Genomic DNA, 27,340 nt, shown 5'->3' on the forward strand with positions numbered 1-27,340 from the left:
CACTAATAATAATAATTTTATACATATGTGTGTGTGTTTTTTCCCCCATTAATATGCACTATAATCTTATCTAATTTTCATCAACAAATTATTTAAAAACTGGAAAACTTCACCTTGTGGATGTGAAACTTTCCCATCAGAAGCATTGAGACTTTTACTTTGTTGAGGAACAGGAAGTGCTCTGAAAAAAATATTATTATTATTATTATTATTATTATTTTATTTTGTATTTTTGTAATAGTATTTAACTGATTTTTTTATTTAAAAGTAATAATTATAATTAAAAATAAATAAATACACTAATAATAATAATTTTATACATATGTGTGTGTGTTTTTTCCCCCATTAATATGCACTATAATCTTATCTAATTTTCATCAACAAATTATTTAAAAACTGGAAAACTTCACCTTGTGGATGTGAAACTTTCCCATCAGAAGCATTGAGACTTTTACTTTGTTGAGGAACAGGAAGTGGTCTGACGTCCTCCTGCCAACTTGACGCCGTAGAAGAAGAAGAGGGGTGTGTTAGCCTGATGCTAGCTAATGATGCTAAGTGGCTGAGCTGAAGTTGACTTTCACTTTGTGCCAGTCTGGAGAAGCGTCTCTCTCCGGGAGCTGCTTCATGGGAAACGAAACTAGAAGCTGTCCTCTCTGTCTGTCCCACACTCCTCTAATGCTGGATTGTTTCTTTTTTTGGTCATTTTGTGTCTTTTTTTGGTCATTTTGTGTCTTTTTTTGGTCATTTTGTTTCTTTTTTTTTGTCATTTTGTGTCTTTTTTTAGTCATTTAGTGTCTTTTTTGGTCATTTTGTGTCTTTTTTTTGTCATTTTGTTTCTTTTTTGGTCATTTTGTGTCCTTTTTGGTCATTTTGTGTCTTTTTTTGGTCATTTTGTTTCTTTTTTTAGTCATTTTGTGTCTTTTTTTAGTCATTTAGTGTCTTTTTTGGTCATTTTGTGTCTTTTTTTGGTCATTTTGTGTCTTTTTTTGGTCATTTTGTGTCTTTTTGGGTCATTTTGTGTCTTTTTTTGGTCATTTTGTGTCTTTTTTTGGTCAGTTTGTTTCTTTTTTTGTCATTTTGTGTCTTTTTTTAAATCATTTTGTGGTCAATTTGTGTCTTTTTTGGTCATTTTGTTTCCTTTTTTTGGTCATTTTGTTTCTTTTTTGGTCATTTTGTGTCTTTTTTTGGTCATTTTGTGTCTTTTTTTGGTCAGTTTGTTTCTTTTTTTGTCATTTTGTGTCTTTTTTTAGTCATTTTGTGTCTTTTTTTAAATCATTTTGTGGTCAATTTGTGTCTTTTTTGGTCATTTTGTTTCCTTTTTTTGGTCATTTTGTTTCTTTTTTGGTCATTTTGTTTCCTTTTTTTGGTCATTTTGTTTCTTTTTTTGGGTCATTTTGTGTCTTTTTTTAAATCATTTTGTGGTCAATTTGTGTCTGTTTTACTTTGTTGAGGAACAGGAAGTGCTCTGACGTCCTCCTGCCAACTTGACGCCGTAGAAGAAGAAGAGGGGTGTGTTAGCCTGATGCTAGCTAATGATGCTAACTGGCTGAGCTGAAGTTGACTTTCACTTTGTGCCAGTCTGGAGAAGCGTCTCTCTCCGGGAGCTGCTTCATGGGAAACCAGACTAGAACCCGTCCTCTCTGTCCCACACTCCTCTAATGCTGGACGGACATCTTTAACACTCTCCGGCGCCTGTTTTGACAACTTGTAGCCGGTGGCGTGTTAAAGATTCAGCCGTTAAACGCGTCAGACACGCAGGTAGCCTCCACGGCTAGCTGTTAGCGGCTAGCCCGCTAGCTAGCTAGCTAGCATGGAGGGCGGGGGGAGCATGCCGAGTAACGAGGAGCGGGGAGCCGAGAAACTGATGGATGAGTACCTCAGGTCCCTCGGGCTGCAGCGGAAGAAGATCGCCAAGGACGGATCCTGTTTGTTCCGGGCTGTGGCCGAGCAGGTGAGCTGGTAATACCTGTAGTAAAAGCTGGTTCTAACTAATGCTAGCTCACCTGGCGCACCTACTAACTGTTTGTTGTGATTAACAGGCCAGGAAGTGTGAGGAAATGTGTTAAATGTGTGGAGATGTGAGCCGAATTAAAGCCAGCCTCACTAACAAGGCTGTCAGGGCAGTTTTAAAGCTTCCACTTCATGTTTATTAACTTTAATCTCCAAATATACTTAAATTGTCTATTTTCCAGACTGAGTTCTGAATGTAATGTACGTAAGTTAACAGCAAAGATTAAACAAGTTTAATCTCTGAAACGCATAAAATTGTAACTTTTCTAAATTTAATTTTAAATTTAGTTAGTAAGTTTAGTTAGTTTAACATTACAAAGTTACACGGCTGTCATTTGAGTTTCATAGCATAAACATTTCATAAACTCAGTCATAGTAAACTGATTTCTGAATTTAAAGCAAATAAAACTGTGCCGATAAAAGCTTTCTTTAGTAACAAAGTTGTCAGTGGAGTTTCAAAGCTAACAGGAAACATTTATAAACTTTAATCCCCCCAAAAAACTTAAACTGTAGCTTTTCCAAGCTGAGTTCTGAATGCTACCTACATAGTTATCAGCAAATATTTAACAACTTTAATCTCTGAAACGCATAAAATTGTAATGTTCCTAAACTAAGTACTGAATGTAACGTAGATAAAAGTTACTTTAACAGTTAAGTTACAAGGTTGTAAACCAGGGGTCTCAAACTGGCGGCCCGCGGGCCAATTGTGGCCCTCGTGATGATATTTTGTGGCCCCCACCTTGATATGAAAGTTTAATGTGAGTTTTATATGAATGGCACTTTACTGTGTTGGTTTTTTTTGTTGTAATTTTGTCAATTTTGTTGACTTCTGAATGAGTTCAAAGTCATTAAAAATGTATAAACTTTACACCTTAAAGACAATTCTACTTTTTTATGTCAGGGGACTTTTATTTAATAATTCAGTTTTTATTTATTTAAGATGACTTTATTTATATAATTCAACTTTTATTTATTTTCAGAGGACTTTATTTAATATTTTCACTTTTATTTATTCCTGTGCACATTGATTTGATAATTCTATTTCTATATATAATCGTTTTTTCCTTATTTTTTGTCAATCAAATCCCACCCACACTCCCACATACCGCCTTAGAAAAATATAAAATAAAAGAGAGGAAAAATAAATAACATTGATAATAAAAATGAATACATAACTCGGTGAAGAAAAAATAAAATATATAAATGGTACAAAAAATATATGAATGAATGAATGAATGCTTTATTTCGGTTACAAACCCCCCCCCCCCCCCCCCCCAAAAAAACAAGCAAAAAAAAAACAGACACCAAATAAAATCATGTTTTTACAAAAGAATCCATCAGACAGCAACCGAAAAAGGGAAAGGCAAAAAATATAGATAATAATAGAAATAAAATAAAATACAAGGGGGACCTTCTGCACTCTGGTACATGCCTTAAGTAGTTATGAATGGTGAAAACGGTGTGATTTTAACTGTTTGTGTGCTGTTGACCTTTGACCCCGGTCAGGTGCTGCACTGTCAGAGCCTCCATACTAAAGTCAGAGCCAAGTGTGTGGACTTCCTGAAGGAGAACAGAGAAAGCTATGAGGCGGTAAGTATATTTGATCTTAAACTATAATTGATTATTGATCAGAGAAACGTAGAAGAAGCTGCTGGGTGACTCAGCAGGTTTTGTTTTTTGTTTCATCACTGAGTTTGAAGTGAAAGTGAAAGCTCTTTATTTTTCTGCTATAATCATGCGGCTGGCTGGCTCTGCAGCAGGGAGGAACTACACCTCCCAGAATGCCGTTCAGCAGGTTACCTTCAGTCATGTGACAGTGTGCAGGTGGAAACACCTGACTCACAGCTGGACATGTTTGTTTTTATTATTATTATTTTACTTGTGAAGATCTCCTGATTTATTTTTCACATAAAGTTAATTTGTTGAATGGCTGTTAAAGGACCACGTTTATTTATTTATTTATTTATTATATATTTATTTATTGCAGGGGACTTCGGTTGCATAATTCTTTTATTTTATTCAGGGGACTTTTTTTTTTTTCCACAAATCTACTTTTATTTATTTCAGAGGACTTTATTTAATAATTCTGCTTGTATTTATTTATGTGCACATTGATTTAATAATTCTACTTTTATTTATTTCAGAGGACTTTTATTTAATAATTCTACTTTTTTATTTCAGGGGACTTTATTTAATAATTCTACTTTTATTTATTTATTTCAGAGTGCTTTATTTAATAATTCTACTTTTATTTATTTGAGGAGACTTTATTTTATAATTCTACTTTTATTTATTTATTTCAGAGTGCTTTATTTAATAATTCTACTTTTATTTATTTGAGGAGACTTTATTTTACAATTCTACTTTTTTATGTCAGGGGACTTTTATTTAATAATTCAGTTTTTATTTATTTCAGACGACTTTATTTATATAATTCGACTTTTATTTATTTCAGAGGACTTTATTTAATAATTCTGCTTTTATTTATTTATGTGCACATTGATTTAATAATTCGACTTTTATTTATTTCAGAGGACTTTTATTTAATAATTATTTTTATTTATTTCTGTGCACGTTGACTTAATAATTCTACTTTTATCAATTTCAGGGGACTTTATTTTATAATTCTACTTTTTTATTTCAGGAGAAATTTATTAAATCAATTTATCTCATTTATTCAGGGGACTTAATTTTATAATTCTACTTTTATTTATTTATTTCAGAGTGCTTTATTTAATAATTCTACTTTTATTTATTTGAGGAGACTTTATTTTACAATTCTACTTTTTTATGTCAGGGGACTTTTATTTAATCAGTTTTTATTTATTTCAGACGACTTTATTTATATAATTCAACTTTTATTTATTTCAGAGGACTTTATTTAATATTTTCACTTTTATTTATTTCTGTGCACATTGATTTGATAATTCTACTTTTATTTATTTGCCACATTTATTTTAATTTCTAAATAATGTGAAATTATGAAAAAATTCCTCTGTAATAAATAAAAACAGTGTTTGAAAAACATAATTAAAAAAATAAATAAACAATTTATTTATCTATTAAACTAAATTGACTCAATTTATATTATATTTATTTTTAGGTATTTAATTCTTAATTTTTAGAATTATTTTTCATACCCACATTTGTTCCTGTTTTTATTAAATATCTATTAAATGACTTCAGTCAGGACTTGATACTTTAAATAATAGCTTTATATGACTTCTCTTGTTTCCTGTTTCAGTTTATTGAAGGCGACTTTGAGGAATATCTGTTCAAGCTTCAGGACCCGCAGGTAGCACAGCTAACTAACCATTCTTCCCTTTTAATCTGCTTTAATATTTTCTACAGTTTGTTAGTTTCTGCAGCTTGTTGTTGCTGTCTGAGTCACTGATGTCAGCTGTTGTGTTGTTGTGTTGTGCAGCAGTGGGTGGGAGAGGTGGAGATCAACGCGCTGGCTGTCATGTACAAGTAAGAGAACATTCAATCAGATTTTTATTTATCTTATTTTTAGGGCTGGGACTCGATTAAAAAAAATAAATCTAATTAACCCATTGAAGCCTGGAAAGTGGATACGTTGTTTTGTCGTATTTGTATCAGCTCTCAAATACTTTTTGAATTTCATTTCTATCTGCTACAGAGAAAAAAAGACAAAATGACCAAAAAAAGACACAAAATGACCAAAAAAAGACACAAAATGACAAAAAAGACACAAAATGACAAAAAAGAGACACAAAATGACCAAAAAAGACACAAAATGACTTAAAATGACTAAAAAAAGACACAAAATGACCAAAAAAAGACACAAAATGACTAAAAAAAGACACAAAATGACTTACAAAGACATTTCCAGTTTTGGTTAAGCTTACCTTTTTTTATTTACCTCTGGCAGTTCACCACTTACCTTTGGACCCTTTCAAGCTGTTCATTTGACTTGAACTGCTTGAATTTCAATAAAAAACTGGAAAAATTGGGCTGTTCTAAAACTTTTGACCGGTAGTGTAGATTTAAAGAGCACAGCCTGGTAGAAACGCTGATTTTCTTCAATATAAAATGCCGTACCAGGTCTTTAAATGAAAGTTTCAGCAGTTTGATGAAGAATGTGTGTCTTTATTCCTTCATGTTTTAAAGTTTAGTGTATTTTGTGTTTGTAGGAGAGATTTTCTGATCTTCCAGGAGCCCGGAAAACCTGCCGTCAACATCACAGACAACAACTTCAAGGAGAAGGTGAAACCAGACAGACTCTGTTTCTGTTTCCCTCTAATAAGTTTGGCTGCATATCCTTTATTTAATAATTCTACTTTTTTATTTCAAGAGAAATGTATTAAATCAATTTATCTCATTTATTCAGGAGACTTTATTTTACAATTCTACTTTTATTTATATCAGGGGACTTTTATTTAATAATTCAGTTTTTATTTATTTCAGAGGACTTTATTTAATATTTTCACTTTTATTTATTTCTGTAACATTGTGCACATTGATTTGATAATTTTACTTTTATTTATTTGCCACATTTATTTTAATTTCTAGATGAATGTGAAATTATGAAAAAAATCCTCTAATAAATAAAATAAAATTATTTACAGTGTTTTAAAAACATAATTAAAAAATAAATAAACAATGTATTCTATTAATTATTATTATGTCAATCTATTAAACTAAATTGACTCAAATTATATTATATTTACTTTTAGGTATTCTTAATTTTTAGGATTGTTTTTCATACCCACATTTGTTCCTGTTTTTATCTTTTTTATGTTTCTATCTTACAGACACACCTTGTCATTCAATGGTTTTTCTTTATTTTTATTATTTTTACATCATGTTTCAAAGGGAAAAGTGGACAAAATAACTGTTTAGTTTATGAATTAGTCTGTTTTTTTGCCAGTTTTTTGTTGTAATAGAATATAAACCATTTCAAACTGAACTTTAAAGTCTTTATTGTCTCTCTGTTTGTTTTTCAGGTCCAGTTATGTTTCCTGAACGGGAATCACTACGACAGCGTTTATCCCGTCAGCTACTTCAAGAACGCAGCTCTCTGCCAGTGTGAGTGTTCACCGTTTAATTCATTAATGAATGAAAACATGTTATTATGTAATAATTTTAGTAACCTGCATCATAAAGTTTGTGTTAAAGTGTCCAAGCTAAACCGCACACTGAAAACAGATTTAATTTTCTCTCTTAAAGCTGATTATTATTTCACTCTGGAGCTGTAATTATTATTTATGATCATGAATTGATTTTGCTGCTGTCTTAATTAATAATGTACAACTAAATACATATAAATTATGTTTCATAAATTAATCAGCATCTGAAAAGTAACAAGTTCTAAATGTAGTGCACAAAAAATGCAGTAGCATGACATAAATACTGAAGTTGAGTGAAAATACCTGAAAAATGTTCATTAGTACAGTACGTGAGTACATGTTCCAGTTTTATTTGACCCATGTAAATAAACCTCCAAACTACAGTGACAGTTACATTTTTGTGTTTTTTCAGCTGTTTTGTGCAAATTTAAAAAGCATTTTTAATGGAAAATTGACATTTCAGAGGCATTATATTTTTATCTTATTGTAGATTGAATGTTTTTTTTCATAAATGATAAATTATTTATGTATTTGTTTATGTAATCTATTTATTTTAATTTTTTTAATTTTTTTTTGTTAATATGTATTATTTAAATATGTATGTTTAGGGGGGAAAAAAAGTGTTAATTGAGTAGTGGAGAAGGTTTAAATAAGCATATTATGCTTCATCCTCCTCCTTTAGGACATGTTGCGTTCACATTACAGCGTTTGTTTTGACTATTGCTATTTTTTATTTTATTTTATTTTTTTAAATATTTTTATTAACGAAGAAACAAAGTAAAGAACAGTGGATTACTTATTAGGAGCCACAATATGAAAACAAAACACTAAAACACAATTCTAGACAACAAAGACTCATAAAGAAACATATTTACAAATTAGACATAATGTACACACAAATAACATACAAAGAATAATATAAAGGATAACCACAACAACAAAAAATGAAAGCAACGATACACCAGAACAAAGCCACACGGCGAAAACAGACAGACGACCAAAAAAAACACACACAACAACATAAATTTAGCCCAAACAGAAATATAGAGAGACTGGTAATATACACAGATTCCAGGATAAAAAGAGAATCATATGCTTTTTTTTTGTTTTGATTATTCTCATTGGATGTATTTGTTTTTGTGTTTACTTTGTTGTGTTACTCGCACATGTTCGAAATAAAAAGCTGAACTTAACTGAAAAAATGTTAGAAAGTCAGATGCAGGTTATAACTGCATATCCACTACATGTTGTGTGTAGTTAATGATTAAGTTATATGTATATAGTTACTGATTGTATGCATGTCCTTTCTCTCTGCAGCCGTCCTGTACGAGCTGCTGTACGACGATGTGTTTAAAGTGGACCGGAGCTTTCTGGGGACGTGCCAGCGGTCCAGCCGGGCCAACGACCTCCTGAGTGACGACAACATGAACGCCTGCGTCAGCAGCGACGAGTCGGACATCGACGCCGGCGAGGCGCTGTGGTAGGAAACACTACGGCTTCCATTAACCCATTAAGGCCTAAAGCGCCTGGGAAACCTATTAGTCCATGGGCCAAAATTTGACTTTTTGGTACCACTCAAGGTGGCAAAATCTAGTAATGTTTTTTGAAAAGGTACATGTCCAGAGATTATATTTTGGTATGATAGCCCATCCAAAGTGGCAGCTTTATGACAGTTATGAGCACATAAAGTTATACACCCCCTGCTATAAATAGGCCTCTAAACACAGGGAGCATGTCCTGTTTTGTGCTCATTTTAAGATCTTTACTCATATGTTATGAGGGCATGTTTGGTATCATTGTAAAGTCTACAATGCTAGCTTTCATTTAGACCTAGTTTTGGGCCTATCTAAAAAAATATAAAGGTCAAAGGTCAAACTGTCTTAACAACTATTTTAAAACTATTTTCGCCTAAACTGTTGTCTTTTTTATAGCACTGTGAAATGTAGTAACAGCACTGACACAAATAACAAAAACTAAAATACTCACAGGACTGTAACAATTCAGGAAATGTATAATCTTGCCATAATATCCTACTGGGCGATTTTCAAATGACCCCCTAAAACCTGAAGTTTTTCTGTAAATTCAACACCTACTAAATAATAGATTCTTCAGTCTCTGTAGCAGATAGAAATGAAATTCAAAAAGTATTTGAGAGCTTATACCCGTGGCTTTCACGGGAGTTGAAGTTGAGTCGCTGTTAAATTGTATTTTCACAGAGCAGCATTAGTACTTTTATTTTGGTAAAGGATGTAAATTCTTTTTCCACCACTGGAGAAACAATAAAACGACATTAAAACCTCATGATGTGTTTATGTTCCAGGGTGGAAAATGGGACGAGTACGACGGCTCCAAGACACCAGAATTACAGGGTGACCCACACACACACACACACACACACACACACACATTCTTGTACTTCTATCTTTGTGAGGACCCTCATTGTAACAGTGAATTCCCTTGAAAAGTTATAATAGTTTTGGATTTTCATTAGTTTTAGTTTTATCTTCATTGTGATTTTTTGTTTTCAAATACTTTTAATGAGTTTTCAGAGTGAGTTTGCTAGTTTTAGTTTAGTATTTATTTTTCTGAAATGCTTTAGTTTTAGTTTAGTTTTTATTAGTTGTAGTTTTTTGTAATGGGGTATTTGTTGGGTGGGAGATTAAAAGAGGTCACAGTAAATTTTGCCTTTATTTCCTTTGTCTGATCCATCTTCATTATGTATGAAAAAAAGTTGACAAAGACAAAAACGAAGGACATTTTCACTATAATTTTAGTTAGTTTTTTTAAAAAAATTTTTTAATTATATTTATTGGGTTTCTAGAATTAACATGACACATACATTCATGAGGGTTTACATGCCCACATTCTTAGATAAAAACAAAACCCAAAACAGACAAATTACCACTAAAACAAAGAACAAAACAAGGTAAAACAAAAAACCAATAGATACAAAAATAATAATAATAATAATAATAAAAATACAACCCTGTATTTCCTATGTAGCTGCTGTGTTGAATATTACATTCTCTTTATACACTTCATTGTCCTTTTCAAGTGTTCAACATCTTGATTGGTGACTTTCAAGATATTCAATAAATTGTCCCCATAGCTTAAAAAGCTCTGCATTTTTCCCTTGGTGGCATAGGTTAACTTCTCCATGGCTAGAACATTGGAAAGACAGTTAAACCAATGTTTAACTGTGGGAGGTTCAGTGCTCTTCCAGGAAGTTGCTATACAGTGTTTAGCCTGAAGTGAGCACAAAATGACAATCTTTTTATTTGCACCTGACACTCCTAACTCCGCTGAAAGTAGTCCTAGGATAAATATAATAAAGAGGGCAGACAGGCAGTTTGATAGAGATAATATCAGATGTAGTTCGTATGACCTTTTCCCAGAATTTTTTTATTTAATTTTAGTTAGTTTTGTAACCACACAATACAGTTTCAGTTAAGTTTTTAAACTCTTATTTTTGAGAGGACCGGCCAAAATGTCCTCAGTTTGCAAAAATGTCCTCACTCTGTTGGTTAAAAACGTGTTCTGGTCCTCACTATGTATGAAGTACAAGAACACACACACACCCACGCCTGCTACTGTAAATACCTGTAATGCATTCATTAACTGTGTGTGTGTGTGTGTGTGTGTGTGTGTGTGTGTGTGTGCTTCAGGGCCGTGGGCGTGCTCGTCTCCTGCCTGAGCGTGCGAGGCGTTCACTGAACCCGACTCTGTTCAGGAACGTGGAGTACGACGTCTGGCACAAGACCAAGAGAGGTGATCACACTAAAATCATCTTTATTTATCCTAAAAGTTCTGCTGAAACAAACGGCTCATTAATGAATTTGAGCTGAACAGACAAAATGAGTTCAAACACAGATCAGCTGAGTTAAAGATCAAATAAACCTTTATTAATCCCCTGAAATAGAATTAAAATAGAACAGAAATCAAACTAAAGGAATAGTGGCACAGTGTGAAAAATATGTTTATAATATGATTAAATAATGATACTTTGTTGCCTATATTAATATAGAAATACAGTAGAGCATATAATGTAATCAAACAGTTTAACATTAACATTATTTAGTGTTGGATATAAAATATATTATAAGGTTTAATGAAGTATTTTATTATAAATACAGTGTGACATATGTAGTATAGTACAGAAATATAACAATATAAGTTTTGCATAGTATAATAAATACTAAATGTAAAAAATATAATAGAAAATATATGTATATTTATATTTTAAGTAATAAAGTATAATTTAGTATATGATATAAAATTAATTATGGGGTTGAATGTAATAAATTATGAGTATAGTATATTGAAAATAATATAGAACACAAATATTCTTTTTGTTAAACTTTTTTTGTCTTTTTAATATTGTTTTATGTAAAAGAAAAATGCTTTGTTATCTTTGATGTATCACAATATAAACATTTGAAACAACAAATTCACTATAGTGTAAAATGTAACATAAGTAATATGTTATAATATACAGTGTTGTAGTATACTAAAGCAACGTATCATAGAATATATATATAAAAAGTTCTAAAATAGATGTTTTGCTTGTTGTTTTCAGCTCAACAGAAGTTGGATTATTGTATCGCTGCAGGGATGCAGTTCACTGTGGGAGACCGCTGCCAGGTGGGTACCAAGGTTATAATAGTTTTGGATTTTTCATTAGTTTTAGTTTTAATTTCGTTGTGAATTTTTGTTTTCAAATTCAGTTAGTTTTAGTTAGTTTTTAGAGTGAGTTTGCTAGTTTTAGTTTAGTTTTTATTAGTTCTAGTTTTTTTGTAATGGTCTATGTGTTGGTGCCAGATTCAAAGAGGTCATAATAAATGTTTCCTTTATTTCCTTTGGTTTATCATCTCAGCCCCAATAAGGTTATTAACTCTTACAGTTCTGGGTGTTTTGTATTTTGGTTCTAGTGTAAACATCCCAGTCTCAGTAAACATATTCACCATGTGTTGCATGTTCAAATAGAAACACTGAATTATGAATGAAAAAAGTTGACAAAAACGAAAACTAAGGACATTTTCACTATAATTTTAGTTAGTTTTAGTTAGTTTTGTAACCACAAAATACAGTTTCGTTTTTAAAAACTCTAATTTTAATTTTAATTTTAATTTCAGTTAATGAAAATGTTTTTTCAATTCTAGTTTTCGTTATTTTGTTAGTTTTCGTTAACTACAATAACCTCGGTGTGTACCAGCTCACGTCCTCCTCCTGGGTGTGTTCATATTATTTGTTTGTTTATAAATGTTTATAAGTGTGTTTGATCTGTAGGTTCGTCTTGAGGCCGGTGGGCGGAGCTACAGCGCCACCGTCAGGGAGGTTCCTGCCAACAACGGCCCGGTGACGGTTTACCTGGAGGAGCTGGGGACCAGGAAGTGAGTCACACTGACAACACACACTCTACACACAGGTGTGTGTGTGAGACAATACTATAATATTAAAAGTATTTATTATATATTTAAATTTTCCTTATTTCCCTCCCTTCCTTCCTCCTTTCCTTTCCTTTCCTTTCCTTTCCTTTCCTTCCTTCCTTTCCTTTCCTTTCCTTTCCTTTCCTTCCTTCCTTCCTTTCCTTCCTTCCTTCCTTCCCTTCCCTTCCTCCCTTCCTTCCTTCCTTCCTTCCTTCCTTCCTTCCTTCCTTCCTTCCTTCCTTCCTCCCTCCCTTCCCTTCCCTTCCCTTTCCCTTCCTTCCTTCCTTCCTTCCTTCCCTCCCTCCCTTCCCTTTCCCTTTCCCTTTCCCTTCCTTCCTTCCTTTCTTTCTTTCGCTTCCTTCCTTCCTTTCTTTCTTTCCCTTCCTTCCTTCCTTCCTTCCTTCCTTCCTTCCCTTCCCTTTCTTTCCTTCCTTCCTTCCTTCCTTCCTTCCTCCCTTCCCTTCCCTTCCTTCCTCCCTTCCTCCTTTCCTTCCCTCCCTTCCCTCCCTTTTCCCTTCCTTCTTTCCTTTCCTTTCCTTTCCTTTCCTTTCCTTTCTTTCCCTTCCTTCCTTCCTTCCTTCCTTCCCTTCCCTTCCTTCCTTCCTTCCCTCCCTTCCCTTTCCCTTCCTTCCTTCCTTTCCTTTCCTTTCTTTCCCTTCCTTCCTTCCTTCCTTCCTTCCTTCCTTCCTTCCCTCCCTTCCCTTTCCCTTCCTTCCTTCCTTCCTTCTTTCCTTTCCTTCCTCCTTTCCTTCTTGCTTCACGTGATTTTCCTCACTGTTTCTGACTGTGTGGTATGTGTGTGTGTGTGTGTGTGTGTAGGCAGGTCCCTCTGTGGTGTCTGCGTCCTCCTGGCGACAGCAGCTGGAGCACCGTGGTCAACAGAGACAAGAGGCTCAGCAACGGACACGGAGGTGGAGCACACACACACACACACACACACACACACACACACACACACACTTATAGCAGTATAGCATATTTAAGCGAACTCGAGACCTACTTTTAGTCGCTTATCTGTCTATTTATTTGTCTTTTACTGTATCAGTCAATTATTTACTGTTTATTACTTTTTAATTGTTTTTTATATTAATGAATAATAACAAATAATTACACTTAAAGTATAATTTTTGTGATGTAATTATTATTATTATTATTATTATTATATATTGCTATATAAAAAATAGTTAATTTATTATTTATTTATTCATCAGTGTAATTATTTACTGTATTTAACCTTTTTAGTGTATTCTAATTGGGTTAAATAATCATTTATTTTGTATCTGTTTAATTCATTTTATCATATTGTTTAAGTTTATTTATGTAATTTGATAGTTTTTTCCTGTTTATGAATGCTGCTCTTATTAACATTATAAATTATGAAGTAATGAATTGCTTGGTTTGTGTGTGATTGATTGATCATAAGCTGACATCTCTCCTCCTCAGAGTGGGAGGAGCGGGGGCGGGGCCGAGGCAGGGGGCGGAGCCTCCCAGGCTCCTCCTCCTCTGCTCCCATGGCGACGGCGCCGGGCTCCGGCGGGCGCGTACAGAAGCAGAACTCGTGGCCTCAGCAGGCCGCCGGAGACGAGCAGGGAGCAGCGAGAGCCGCCAGGTCAGTGGCAGTTTAATACAGGGGTGTCAAACTCTGTCCTACATTAATGTAATAATCTCCCATTAATGTAATACTTTATTACATTATTGGTTAAAAGTGTATTACATTATTGGGAAGTTATTACATTATCAGGTTTTATTACATTTTCACTGGACTCAAGTGCAGATTTATTATTACATTAACGGGAATTTATTACATTATCAGGTTCTACAAGCCTAAAGTATTTCTGCTGTCTTCTCCATGAAAGACAATCTTTAGTAACTGCTGTCAGTGATCCTGTTGGTTTTATATCTTGTTCTCTACAGAAAGTCTCTGAGCTCGGTGGAGGCGGCGTTCGGTCTGACGGAGGAGCAGCGTTTGGCCAAAGAAGAGGAGGAGAGGAACGTGGCGTTGGTGGAGATCCAACTCAGAGACGAGCTCAGCTTCCCCGCCCTCGGGGTCAGTTCACATGACAGTTTGAGTTCTTTCACTCTGAGAGATGATTACATCATCTGCATACAGGATGAGACGACAACACCACGGTTCTCACCGGAAGACTGTTTTTGTTTATTTCGTGTCAGGGCATCAAGATGTTTGAGCGACTATAAATGTGTTCATTTGTTCCCCTCCTCAGGCTCAGGGTGGGCTGCAGGGTGACGGAGCCAAGAGAAAGGGAGGAGACAAGAGAAAAACCCTCAGAAACAAGACGGTAAGTTTGTTTTATGCGTCTAGATTCATTAGAAACATACCTAACAACCGTTTGTTATACAGCAGCTTTAGAAATTCCTCCTCTTGTCCAAGTAATGTAAACCCTCCTACATGATTCATATCTCTTCACTGGTTTGAGAGTTAAAACATTCAGATTTATCACCAGTCTAAAAGTGTCTAAGGGTGTCCATTTTTACCCATAAAGAACCACGAAGCTGTTTAATCCTGAAGTATCATATAAAACTGTCTCTTCTTTACCGACATGCCCACTTTATGTTGATAACATCCAGTTTTTCTGCAGTAAAATGTGTTATTTTGTCCTATTGTATGTTAATATTTGTGCATCCTGGGGTCCCTAAACCCCCTCACATCCCCTCACTGAACAGAATCTCACAGTTCAGATCACCCAAAAAAGAAAAAAAATGAATGACCAAAAAAAGACACAAAATGACTAAAAAAAGACACAAAATTACCAAAAAAGACACAAATTGACCACAAAATGATAAAAAAAAGACACAAAATGACCAAAAAAAGGAAACAAAATTACCCAAAAAAAGACACAAAATGACCAAATAAGTAAACGAAATGACCATAAAAGACACAAATTGACCACAAAATGATAAAAAAAAAGACACAAAATGACCAAAAAAAGACACAAAACGACCAAAAAAAGACACAAAATGACTAAAAAAGACATTAAGTGACCAAAAAGACTGAAACACATGAACACTTTAACACAGTGGAGACAGAGCTGACTTCCAAAATGATTTGGCGACCCCCAGAAATCATCTCGCGACCCCAATTGGGGTCCCGACCCACAGGTTGAGAACAGCTGCTCTGTGGGTCCACAGATGAACGCTGCAGGTTCTTTTATGCAGCAGAACTCTAAATTTCTTCTGTGTTTTTATAGAAGAGTCCAGTTGAAGACGTCAGAGCGCCGTCGCCCTCTGCTGGAGACACGCCCAGATCCTCCACCCCGCCACTCGCCTCCACCGCTGAGACCCCAGCTGGCCCCGCCCCTCCAGCTGGCCCCGCCCCTCCCACTGCTCCCACTACAGCCTCCGACTCTACCAGTCGCTCCTGGCTGAGCTTCGAGGCGTCTTCAGGCAACAGAAACATGGTCTCTGCTGCTAACAGCCTCCCACCCGTCAGTGCCGCCCCGATGGATAAAACAAACGCACCCTCTTCCGCCTCGGCTACTACTCCGAGTTCTCCTCCTGCTGCCCCGAGCACCAGACCTCCTGCTGCTCCTCCCTCCGCCCCCCTCTTCTCCTTCCTCACCCCTGCCCTCCCTGCTGCTGCCTCCTCCTCACCCCCGACTCCTCCCCCGCCCTCCTCCTCCTCCTCTTCTTCATCCCTTCCCCCTAAATCATCCGTCTCGCCTCCTCCTTCTTCTTCTATCCCACCTCCAACCTTCATCGCTCCCATCGCCCCTTCTCCCGGGTTCCTCCCTCCCTCCTCTCTCCCCCGTTCCTCCCCTCCTCTCTCCTGTCTACCCCACTCCCCCAGTCCTCCCTCCTCCTCCTCCACCTCCTCTCTCCTCCGTCAGGCTGCTAAAGTCCAAGAGGCTGCACCAGCTTCTGCACAAAGTAAGAAACGTTATTGTTTATACTTTTATCGTGGAGGTTTTAGAGTTTTAGAGTTTTTCTCGGCGGACTCTTTGGTCTTTATGGGTTCAGACACAATTTATCATTTTAGCAACATCCCAATGTTTCTGTCAAGTTATTTGTTCACAATGTCCCTCCTGGTCCGACTCGTCTTCTTTCTCTTTTCAGATTCTTTACCAAATATCGGGGGTACTCTGCTCCAAAACCAGAGCCAGATCTCTGTGTCCAAGGCCCAGGGTGGGACCCAGACCCAGACCCAGACCCGGCCTTCTCTGCCCCAAAACATCCAGATCCAGATCCAGAACAGTCTCCCTCACCTCCAGCACACTGGAATGACCTCTCTGCCACAGACCCAGATCCCCCTTCAGTCCCAGTCCCAGTCCCAGGTCTCTGTCCCCCAACTTCAGTCCCAGTCCCAGGTCTCTGTCCCCCACCATCAGTCCCAGTCCCAGGTCTCTGTCCCCCACCATCAGTCCCAGTCCCAGGTCTCTGTCCCCCACCATCAGTCCCAGTCCCAGGTCTCTGTCCCCCACCTTCAGTCCCAGTCCCAGTCCCAGGTCTCTGTCCCCCACCATCAGCCCCAGTCCCAGGTCTCTGTCCCCCACCATCAGCCCCAGTCCCAGGTCTCTGTCCCCCACCTTCAATCCCAGTCCCAGGTCTCTGTCCCCCACCTTCAATCCCAGTCCCAGGTCTCTGTCCCCCACCTTCAGTCCCAGTCCCAGTCCCAGGTCTCTGTCCCCCACCATCAGTCCCAGGTCTCTGTCCCCCACCATCAGCCCCAGTCCCAGGTCTCTGTCCCCCACCATCAGTCCCAGGTCTCTGTCCCCCACCATCAGTCCCAGGTCTCTGTCCCCCGCCATCAGTCCCAGGTCTCTGTCCCCCACCTTCAGTCCCAGTTCCTCTCCCAGTCCCAGTGTGAGGCGGCTCAGGTCCAGTCCTCTCCAGCTCCAGGTGCCTCCTACTCCCACACCTCTCAGGCCTCTGGTCTCATCTCGGCCCCCCATCCTCACCTCCAGCCTCCTCACCCCTCCCAGCTCCCTCACCCCTCCCTCTCTCTCTCCACCTCCCACCCGTCCCTCCAGTCCCAGACTCCAAACCCCCAACAGAGCCCATCAGAGTCCACCTCGCTGCCTCCAGCTCAGCACCCAGAGTCTCCTGCTCGTGCTCTATCTCACCCTCCTCCCCCGTCTCACCACCCGCCTCCCCCTCAGCACCAGTCCACACTGGGGGCCGTCCCTCTGCAGCAGCTGTCCCAGCTCTTCCTGGACCCGCTGTACCCCGGGTTCCCCCAGGTCCAGAATGGAGAAGTTGCTCCCACTCCTGGTTTCTCTTCTAGCAAATCAGGGGACGACCTGCCGCAAGGTGAGCTCGGCTAAATGAGCAGTTTTTTATTGATCAATCTGATTTTGTCAGTTCATTACTGAATACAGTGATACATTTGATTTGGTATTTTGTGACAACTGCTTTATTTGTCTGCAGATCTCAACGTCTTGAAGTTTTTCTTCAACTTGGGCGTCAAGGTAAGAAACTGTAACATGTCGAGTCATATGGTACTACACGACTTTAGCTCGGTGAAATTGTCCCGCTCATATTTTTTTACATCAGGTAACGACGACAACTCGAGTCACGAGTTGCTATATTGCTAGAATCCTTTCATTAACGATGCGTCTTGGACCATGTTTACACTACTTACACTTTACACTTATTTACTCTTCAGTGTTTCCCTCAGGATGTTGTACATTTATAATTAAAATGCATCAATCTCGTGCACTTTGTGAAAAATGGTATGTGAGGCACATTTGAGGCTAATGCCACCAATGAGATCTAGTCTGGATACCACCTGTTCATTTTTCCGTAGATGAGGCGTGTTTTACGATCCTCTAGAGCCGTTTATTGGGCTGCAGGTCTCTGGGGGCTCCGCTGTCCCCCGGCTCGTAGCCAGATCACCGTGGTTACAGCAGTGAGCGGTAGTGGGGCTAGTAGTGGGGCTAGTAGTGGCGCTAGTAGCGGCGCTAGTAGCAGGGCTAGTTGGTAGAAGCAAGGCTAAAACATCCTTTTTGGTGGTGAAACAGGAGTGTAAAGTCAATGGAGTTCATGGCTCATGGAGTTGTGAAGGAAATTTGGTGTTTCCTGCATGGTGGGACATGAGGTAGGCGGCGACCTACTTGATATTCAAGACACAAGGCATTGTGGGAACTGACTCTGTGAACTTAACAATGATAACACCATGAGAGAGGGGAACGTGTTGACCAGTGGGCTCTGTCCTGATGTGATGCATGGGGGGGGAAGATAGGGCCACATTGAGGCTTACTGAAGAATCAATGCTGGGAACTACAACAAGTCGAGCGGTGTACGGGACTTTGCTGTACTGTAAAAGAGCCATACGGAATTGTGCGGTGTATGGAACACGAATGTGCTAATAAATCTTGCTGAACAGAGTATTGTGTGCTTTGTTTTTGGCCAGCTCACCCATTAACTTAGTGCAGTTGTCAAAATTGCCACGACAGAGTCAAATAGAGTGTTAATGCATCATCACACATCAAACGATTTGAGTTGTTTTTGTACGTCAACGAAGCATAACTGAAGCTTTAGTTTGTTGATCTTGACTGGTTGTTCTGCTCCTCCTTCAGGCCTACACCATGCCCATGTTCCCCCCCTACATATACCTCCTCCCCCTGCAGCAGGCCCACACCATGCACCCCAAACTCCCCTCCCGCTCCCCCTCCCCGACCCCCCAGTACCCTCCCTCCAGGCCCCAGGAGGCGTTCCCTCACCCCCAGTACCCTCCCACTTCAGCATCCATGCCTCCTCAGTTCGACCACCAGGCCCCGCTCGCTGAGTCCCCCCACCCCGGAGACCCCTCCTTCAACCAGACCAGGTACCCCGTCACCCAGCCGCTGCCCCCCAGAATGTCCTGCCCCTCCACGTGGCAGCAGCACCAGATGCCCCCTCCCAGAAACTCCAGCTACCCAGTAGGGTATCCCAACCCAAATCCATCCTACCAGGCGCCCCCTTTGTCTCAGGGCTACCACCCGAGTCAAGGCCCCGGACAACCGCCGTACCCCCCTCAATACCCCCCCTCCTCACTGGGGTATCAGCCTCCGTCCGGTCCTGAGGAGCTCCAGGTGAGCCAGGGGGCAGTAGAGCAGCGCCAGCCCACCAACGGGGACTCCATGTCTGGCCAGGGCCTGGGCCGGGGCCCTGGTCCTCTGGAGGGTCCTGCTGCTGCTAAGGTGGCTAATGCCAACAACAACAGACCCGGGGTGGTTCCTGGTTTTGGTACGTAGATAGTTTTTATCACACAAATCCAAAATATAGTGTTGAACTGTTCATGTTTGGTGGTTTAGTACAAAGATCTTCTTTTCCCATCAGCCCACAAGAAGGAGCAGGGAGACAGTCAGACCAGAGTGGTGCTGCTGGTGGACCCGCCCCTCAACAACACGCCCATAGTACGCCACACACACACACACACACACACACACACGAACACACACACACTGATGGTGTATTCATCACTATTTATTGGCGTAGTAGTACTTGTAGTAATGGTAAAAATGTGTCGATGTGATCGTAACGTTTGTATTACTTAACTTAGTTAGGAGTTTCTAAACTTGGCACGAACATTCCCCTTGGACTCAAGGATGAACTGACTTGACATTTTTTTATGACATACAATATATGTTTCTTTTTTTACATTTTTTGAGATACTATGATGTGACTTTTTTTGAAAACGTGAACTTTGCTTTGTTTGTTTGTTTTAAGACATATGACTTTGACTTTGTTTCATGACACGTAGTAGTAATAGTAACCTTGATTATAGCAGTTGTAATAACACTTGGACTTAAAAAAAATATACATTTTTTGACTCAAGGATGAATCTATACGGTTTTTGGAGGTCTAAGGTCACTACGTCCAAACATCTGTCCCATTCTTGTGAACTCAGTACTCCATACCAGGAGGGAATATCTTTAAATGTGGCACAAATGTTTACATGAACTTAGGGCTGGGCGATATGGCCCTAAAAGGTTATCACGATATTTAAGAGTATTTTTGCGATAACGATATACTTGACGATATTAAAAAATACTGAAAAATATATAGAAAAATATTTTTTAGTCTGTATAAATAAATAAAAATCGTACAACAAAATAAAAATCAATCATAGATGTAAATACAGTGTAAATTGCTAATCTCAACAGTTGCCAAATGCAAAAAAATTTACTCTTGACTCTTGAGTATTAGCAAATAATAATAAATAACCATCTAGGGAGTCCGGGGGCCCCCGGGAGAAAATTTTGTACATTTTACAGTACAATCAATCTCGTCCATTTTGAGAGCTAAATGTAAGCAAACAACTCACGTAAAATTATTCACAGTCAACAGGGCTTTCCACTAGGACATGGAGTAGCCAGACTGTGTGGACTAGAGACATTTTTTTCATAAAAGCCCAAATTTGGTGCTTCTCACACATTCTAATGCCACTATTCCATCATATACACTGATCTTAATCATTGCCTATTTTAATTCATTATTGTAAAAGGAGAATAAGTGTTCTTCTATGATTTATTTAAGGCATCTTATTTTGACAGTCTTCTTGTAAATTGGATTCTGTGCTTTTATTTTGAAAGCGGCATTGTTTAGCGACAGGAAGTAATAGTAGCTTTTTGTGATTTAAACCAAAACAACTTTAATTGTTAGCTAATGTTAGCTCGCGGCTAATGAACTGCATAATGCAACAGTTGCTGTGTTCCAGTACCCATACTTCCATGAGTACACTTAAACGCAGTACACTATCCGCATTTACTAAGTACGCAGATTTCAGCAGGTGAGTGTTGTTCCAAATCTAATACTCGTAAACAAAATGACCAAAAAAAGGAAACAAAATGACCAAAACAGACACAAAATGACTAAAAAACACACAAAATGACCAAAAAAGACACAAATTGACCAAAAAAGACACAAATTGACCTAAAAAGACACAAAATGAACAAAAAGACACAAAATGAACAAAAAAAGGATACAAAATGAACAAAAAAGACACAAAATGTCCAAAAAGAGACACAAAATGATCACAAAATGAACAAAAAAAGGAAACAAAATGACCAAAAAAGACACAAAATGACTAAAGAAAGACACAAAATGACAAAAGAAAGACACAAAATTACCAAAAAAAGACACAAAATGACCTAAAAAGACACTAAATGAACAAAAAAAAGACATTAAGTGACCAAAAAGACTAAAACACATGAACACTGTAACACAGTGGAGACAGAGCTGACTTCCAAAATGATTTGGCGACCCCCAGAAATCATCTCGAGACCCCAATTGGGGTCCCGACCCCCAGGTTGAGAACAGCTGTATTAGAGGAGCTGTAGTGGTTGTAGTGAATGAAGTTAAAACGTCCGTCTGTGTGTCTCCTTGGTCTCAGATCACTCTGGTTTCTAACCCTGACGTTAAGGACTCCATCACCTCCATGAAGCCCAGCAGCTCCCCGAGCTCCCCGCCGCCTTATGACATGTCAAAGACGGTTGCCCCCGGCGACCACAACCCTCCCCGTGGTTACCGCGGTCACAGGAAATCACTTAACCCCACCAACACGTATGAGGCGGGCCAGGTGGGCTACCTGGAGTCTCTGTCTGTGGGCTGCAGCACTGAGGACGACTGGAACGAGCAGGGGGGATTCAAACACACAACCATCAACCACAGAGGCTCCAGGAGGAGCCACAGAGGAGGAGGAGGAGGAGGAGGAGGAGGTGCAGGGAGAGGGAGGGGAGGCCACGACCCAGGGAGGGGGGGGCCGAGGAGGAGACAGGGAGGAGAGCCAGGAGCAGGAGCAGGAGCAGGGTACGGCTTCGTCCAGTATAGCTCCTCCTCCTACAGGGGGCGGGGCCGAGAGAGAGGGTACTAGCTCTCAGCCAATCAGAGGAGAGGGTACTAGCTCTCAGCCAATCAGAGGAGAGGGTACTAGCTCTCAGCCAATCAGAGGAGAGGGTACTAGCTCTCAGCCAATGAGACGAGAGTCAGACTCTCCCGCAGCCCTTGAACGCACCACAACTGAAAGCTTAGCATGTTTGATTGATTGTTGATTTAAACATATTTCATTAGACAAAAGCATCAACCAAGTTTAGTGAGCAACTCTTCTAATCATCTCTCTGATCTACAATAAAGAATTAAAGCGACAGAAATCTGATTTATTATTGAAAAGTCTAATTTGAGAAGCTTTAAGAGTCGCGTTGCTGCTATTAAGCTGCAGTAGTTTCTATAGGACGAGGGTTTAGAACAGTCAGACGACAGGTAGAAGCTGTGTGGACAGATTTTTTTTTTTTTTAATTGTCCGTCTGTCTTGCTGCTGGTTTCCTTGTGTGTATTTATCTTGTTTCTCTTCACTGGGTTTATTGTCTTTTTGTCTTCAGTGCCTTACGTTTGCTACTTTTACAAACTATTTCTTTGTTTCCCCCCCCAAAATTTGAGAAAACACTGCTGTACAGAACTAAAGGCTGTTTTTGTCTGTGTTGGATTTTTCTATGCGGTTGAATAAATAAAACTTTTGTTCAAATGGACTCTGTGTGAATTATCATGTTAAACTGACAGAGCTAAGCAGTGTTGATGCATGAAGTGCTATAGTTTTTCCTTAACACCACATTTTGTGAGCCAAAATTTGAAAAAAAGTCATACCATAGCATGTTGAATTTTTTGGGGAAAAAGGCGCAAATTTTTTAAATGCCGCAATACTCTCAAATGGTCTTATTGGCCTGTTGAAATCACAAAAAATATTAAAGCATAGTTTTTTCAGAAATTACTTAAACACTAATTATGGGATGTCCAAAAATTAAACAAAAGTCATATTATAGCCAATTTTTTTGTCAAAAATGGTAAACTTTTAAAATACCTAAAAATGACTATTGTAGTCTGTTGATACATATTAGAGCATAATATAGCCAGAAATGACAGAAAAACATATTATGGGATGTCCAAAAACTGAACACAATAGTCAAACTATAGCATGTCGTTTTTTTGTCAACATTTTTAAAAAATGCTTAAAATGACTTTATTATACTCCGTTGATACAACACACAACAGTGTGTCCAGAAATGACAGAAAAACACCAATTATGGGATGTTCAAAAATTGGTTGAATTTTTGATTGTTCTATACGGAAGCCCTGAACCGCAAGTGAAGAAATTTTTTTTTTGAGATGTTATCTTGTTATTTCGAGATCATATCTCTTTATTTCACGATAATATCTCATTATTTCGAGATAATACACATATGTAAAAAAAAAAAAAAAGAATTAAAAAAAATATATCTTCCAAAATTTTTTTCTTCTTCAGATATTATCTCGTTATTTCGAGATAATATCTCGAAATAACGAGATAATATCTCATTATTTCGAGATAACACGCCTATGTAAAAAAAAAAAAATGGGCAGTCTGTTAACATCTTCTGCCCTCTAGTGGCTAACATCGATATTGGTTCATTGGTTCACTGAGACAGCATAGGCCTACTATTATCTCGAAATAAAGAGATAATATCTGAGAGTAAAAATTTTTTACGAGATATTATCTCGTAATTACGAGATATTATCTCGAAATAATGAGATAATATCTGAAGAAAAAAAAAACTTTGGAAGATATTTTTTTTTTACATATGTGTATTATCTTGAAATAACGAGATATGATCTTGAAATAACGAGATAACATCTCAAAAAAAATGTCTTCACTTGCGGTTCAGGGCTTCCGTAGTTCTAAAAGTAATTTTCTAAAAAAAGACTTTTTAGGACAGTCGTACAATTTTTAAATGCCCCAATACTCTCAAAATGATGGTATTATACTCTGATAAATGTATCGTTAATCCATAAATAACAGAAAAACACCTTACGAGATTAAAAAAAAAAGTTACATATTCAATGATAAAAAATGTAAATGCCCCAAACCTCTCAAAATGGTCCTATTATACTTGAATGAATGCTTTATGAATGAATGCTTTATTTCGGTTACAAAAAACAACAAAAAAGACAACAAAATAAAATCATGTTTTTACAAAAGAATCCATCAGACAGCAACCGAAAAAGGACTGGGCTGAAGCCCCACTAAAGGCTTATTTTTGCCTCTCCTGTACCATCTACATGCATATACATTATATACATTACATTATATACATTACATTAACTGAGTAATTCACATTGTTACAAAACACATGATAGCTTAGACTGAAAAATCAAATTCAATCAAATTTCATTGTAACCCTTGATAATTTTAGATTTTAAAGTCTTCTTGAAAACTAACATAGATTTACACATCTTTATTTCATCATTTAGTCCATTCCATAATTTTACACCCAGAACTGACACACATCTGTATTTGAGATTAGTTCTGACTTTCTGAGTTTCAAACATTAGCAACCCCCTTAAGTTATAAATCCCCTGCCTTAATTTAAACATTTTTTGAATACAAACAGGAATTGACATGTTTACCACTCGAAACATAATTTCTAATGTTTTTGAATATACAATGTCCTGAAATTTTAACGTGTGTGATCTTATAAAAAGCTGATTTGTAGAATCACGGTATCCAACTTCATTTATTATCCTGATAGCTCTTTTCTGCAGTTTAATTATTGGATCTAGGTTTGTTTTATATGCATTTCCCCAAATTTCAACACAGTATGTCATATAAGGCAACACAAGTGAAAAGTACAGCAAATGAAGGCAGTTCTTATTCAGTAGATCTCTTGTTTTGTAAAGGATAGAAATAGACTTGGATAATTTCTGTTTTATATATTTTAGGTGAGGCTTCCAACAAATTTTATCATCTATTATTACTCCCAAAAACTTTGTTTCATATACTCTTTCAATTTCAACATTATTTAGATTTATTTTTACCTCAGTGTTAGTCCTTTTACCACCAAACAACATAAATTTGGTTTTACTTTCATTTAGGGACAGCTTATTTAAAGCAAACCATTTGTTTAATTTCATCAATTCCATTTCTACAGTTTTTAACAACTCCTTTATATTGCCTCCAGAACAAAATAAATTAGTATCATCTGCAAACATAACATATTTTAATGTATCACTTACAGTACAAATATCATTTATGTAAAGTATGAATAACTTTGGTCCCAACACTGATCCTTGTGGAACTCCACAGGTTACATGTTTAAGTTGAGATTTAATATCATCAATACTCACATATTGAAACCTATTATTTAAATAACTTCTTAACCAAAGTTGTGCTATACCTCTTATGCCATACCGTTCACATTTCTGTAGAAGTAAAGAGTGATCGATCGTACCAAATGCTTTACGCAAATCAATAAACACACCTACTCCAAACTGCTTATTATCTATAGCTGTTGCAATGTTTTCTACAAATTCCATCACTGCTAATGATGTTGAGCGATTTCTCCTAAACCCATACTGATGGTCATTCAATAAATCATATTTATCAATAAAAAAATCTAATCTCTTTACAAACAATTTTTCAAGAATTTTAGAAAATTGAGGTAGTAAAGAAACTGGTCTGTAATTTGACACAGATTGCTTATCTCCGTTTTTATAGATTGGGATCACTTTGGCTGTTTTCATCTTATCTGGAAAAATACCAGTTTGAAAAGATTTGTTACAAATATAAGTTAATGGCTCAAGGACACAAAAAATAACCTCTTTTATAAGTGACATATTTAGATCATTGCAATCAGTAGATGTTTTACTCTTAAATTCTCTTACTACTTCTAAAATATCACTTTCACAAACTCCCCCGAGAAACATTGTGTTACATTTATTGAAAGCTAAATTAAAGGTTTCATTTTTTTCACCTGTAATGGGAATCTCTTTTGCTAAATTAGGACCAACATTAACAAAGTAATTGTTGAACTCATTAACCATACTCTCAATATCCTCAGTCACTGAATTGTCACCTTTAACTATGTTTATTGGAAAACACCTGTCATTACGATTTTTGATCACCTTATTCAATACACTCCAGGTAGCCTTAATATTCTTTTTATATTTTTGAAACAATTGTTCGTAATACATCTTCTTTTGACATCGCATAATAGATGTCAGTCTGTTTCTATATTTTTTATAATTATCCTCCCTTTCCTTTGTTCGATGCTTTAAAAATTCCCTATATAGCTTGTTTTTCTTTTTACAAGCCTTCTCCAGTCCATTTGTTAACCATGGTTTTCTACTCTTTTTAGGATTTTGTATAAACTTTTTCACTGGACAATATCTGTCATAAAGTGTCAAAAACGTTTTCAAAAATGCATTGTAAGCATCATTGGGATCCTCCACATAAACTTCCTGCCAGTCATGATTTGCCAATCCAGTTTTGAGAGCTGCAATTGCTTCTGGTGTTTTCACTCTACCTGAATAATGAGTGTGAATTTTTTCTGAAAAATTAATCTTATTGTTCTTTTCAAGAATTGCAAAGACAGGGAAATGATCACTTATATCTGTCACTAACAGTCCACTATTTATCTTCCCATCAATCATGTTTATAAAAATATTATCAATCAAAGTAGCACTGTCCTTAGTTATCCTGCTGGGCTTTGAGATCAACGGATATAAACCAAAACTGAACATAGCATCAATAAATTCAGCAGTTTTCTTATGATCATTTGACTTTAGTAAATCAATGTTAAAGTCACCGCAAACAAAAGTCATCCTCCCTTTTTGTTTTTCAAGTATTTCCAAAATCTTTGTGTTAAAATGGTCAATGCAGGACCCTGGTGTGCGATAAATGCAGCTAATTAACATATTTTTTTCTCTTTCCACCTGAATTTCAATGGTCAAACATTCCATCAGATTATCAATTGCATCTGACATATTGTTAATAACTTTACATTTGAAACCCAAAGCTACAAATATAGCAACCCCCCCCCCCCTTCTGTTCACTCTGTTCACCAAACA

General features: G+C 37.3%; 1 protein-coding gene across 1 annotated transcript; it reads left to right on the top strand.

Moving 5' to 3' along the window:
- Nucleotides 1–1,378: 1,378 nt before the first annotated feature.
- otud4 (OTU deubiquitinase 4) lies at nt 1,379–22,172 on the top strand (the record flags this gene model as incomplete). The annotated part of the gene is made up of 21 exons (XM_059354488.1): nt 1,379–1,951; nt 3,517–3,600; nt 5,255–5,305; nt 5,435–5,481; nt 6,165–6,237; nt 6,978–7,059; nt 8,418–8,580; nt 9,421–9,469; nt 10,766–10,868; nt 11,677–11,741; nt 12,387–12,490; nt 13,346–13,437; nt 13,970–14,135; nt 14,441–14,573; nt 14,749–14,823; nt 15,733–16,411; nt 16,598–17,791; nt 17,909–17,949; nt 19,060–19,708; nt 19,802–19,878; nt 21,858–22,172. Coding segments are annotated over exons 1-21 (4,383 nt in total), but the record flags the coding sequence as incomplete, so codon positions are not given.
- Nucleotides 22,173–27,340: the final 5,168 nt, after the last annotated feature.

This window comes from Centropristis striata, chromosome 17, assembly GCF_030273125.1.
Source record: "Centropristis striata isolate RG_2023a ecotype Rhode Island chromosome 17, C.striata_1.0, whole genome shotgun sequence".
Taxonomy (NCBI): domain Eukaryota; kingdom Metazoa; phylum Chordata; class Actinopteri; order Perciformes; family Serranidae; genus Centropristis; species Centropristis striata.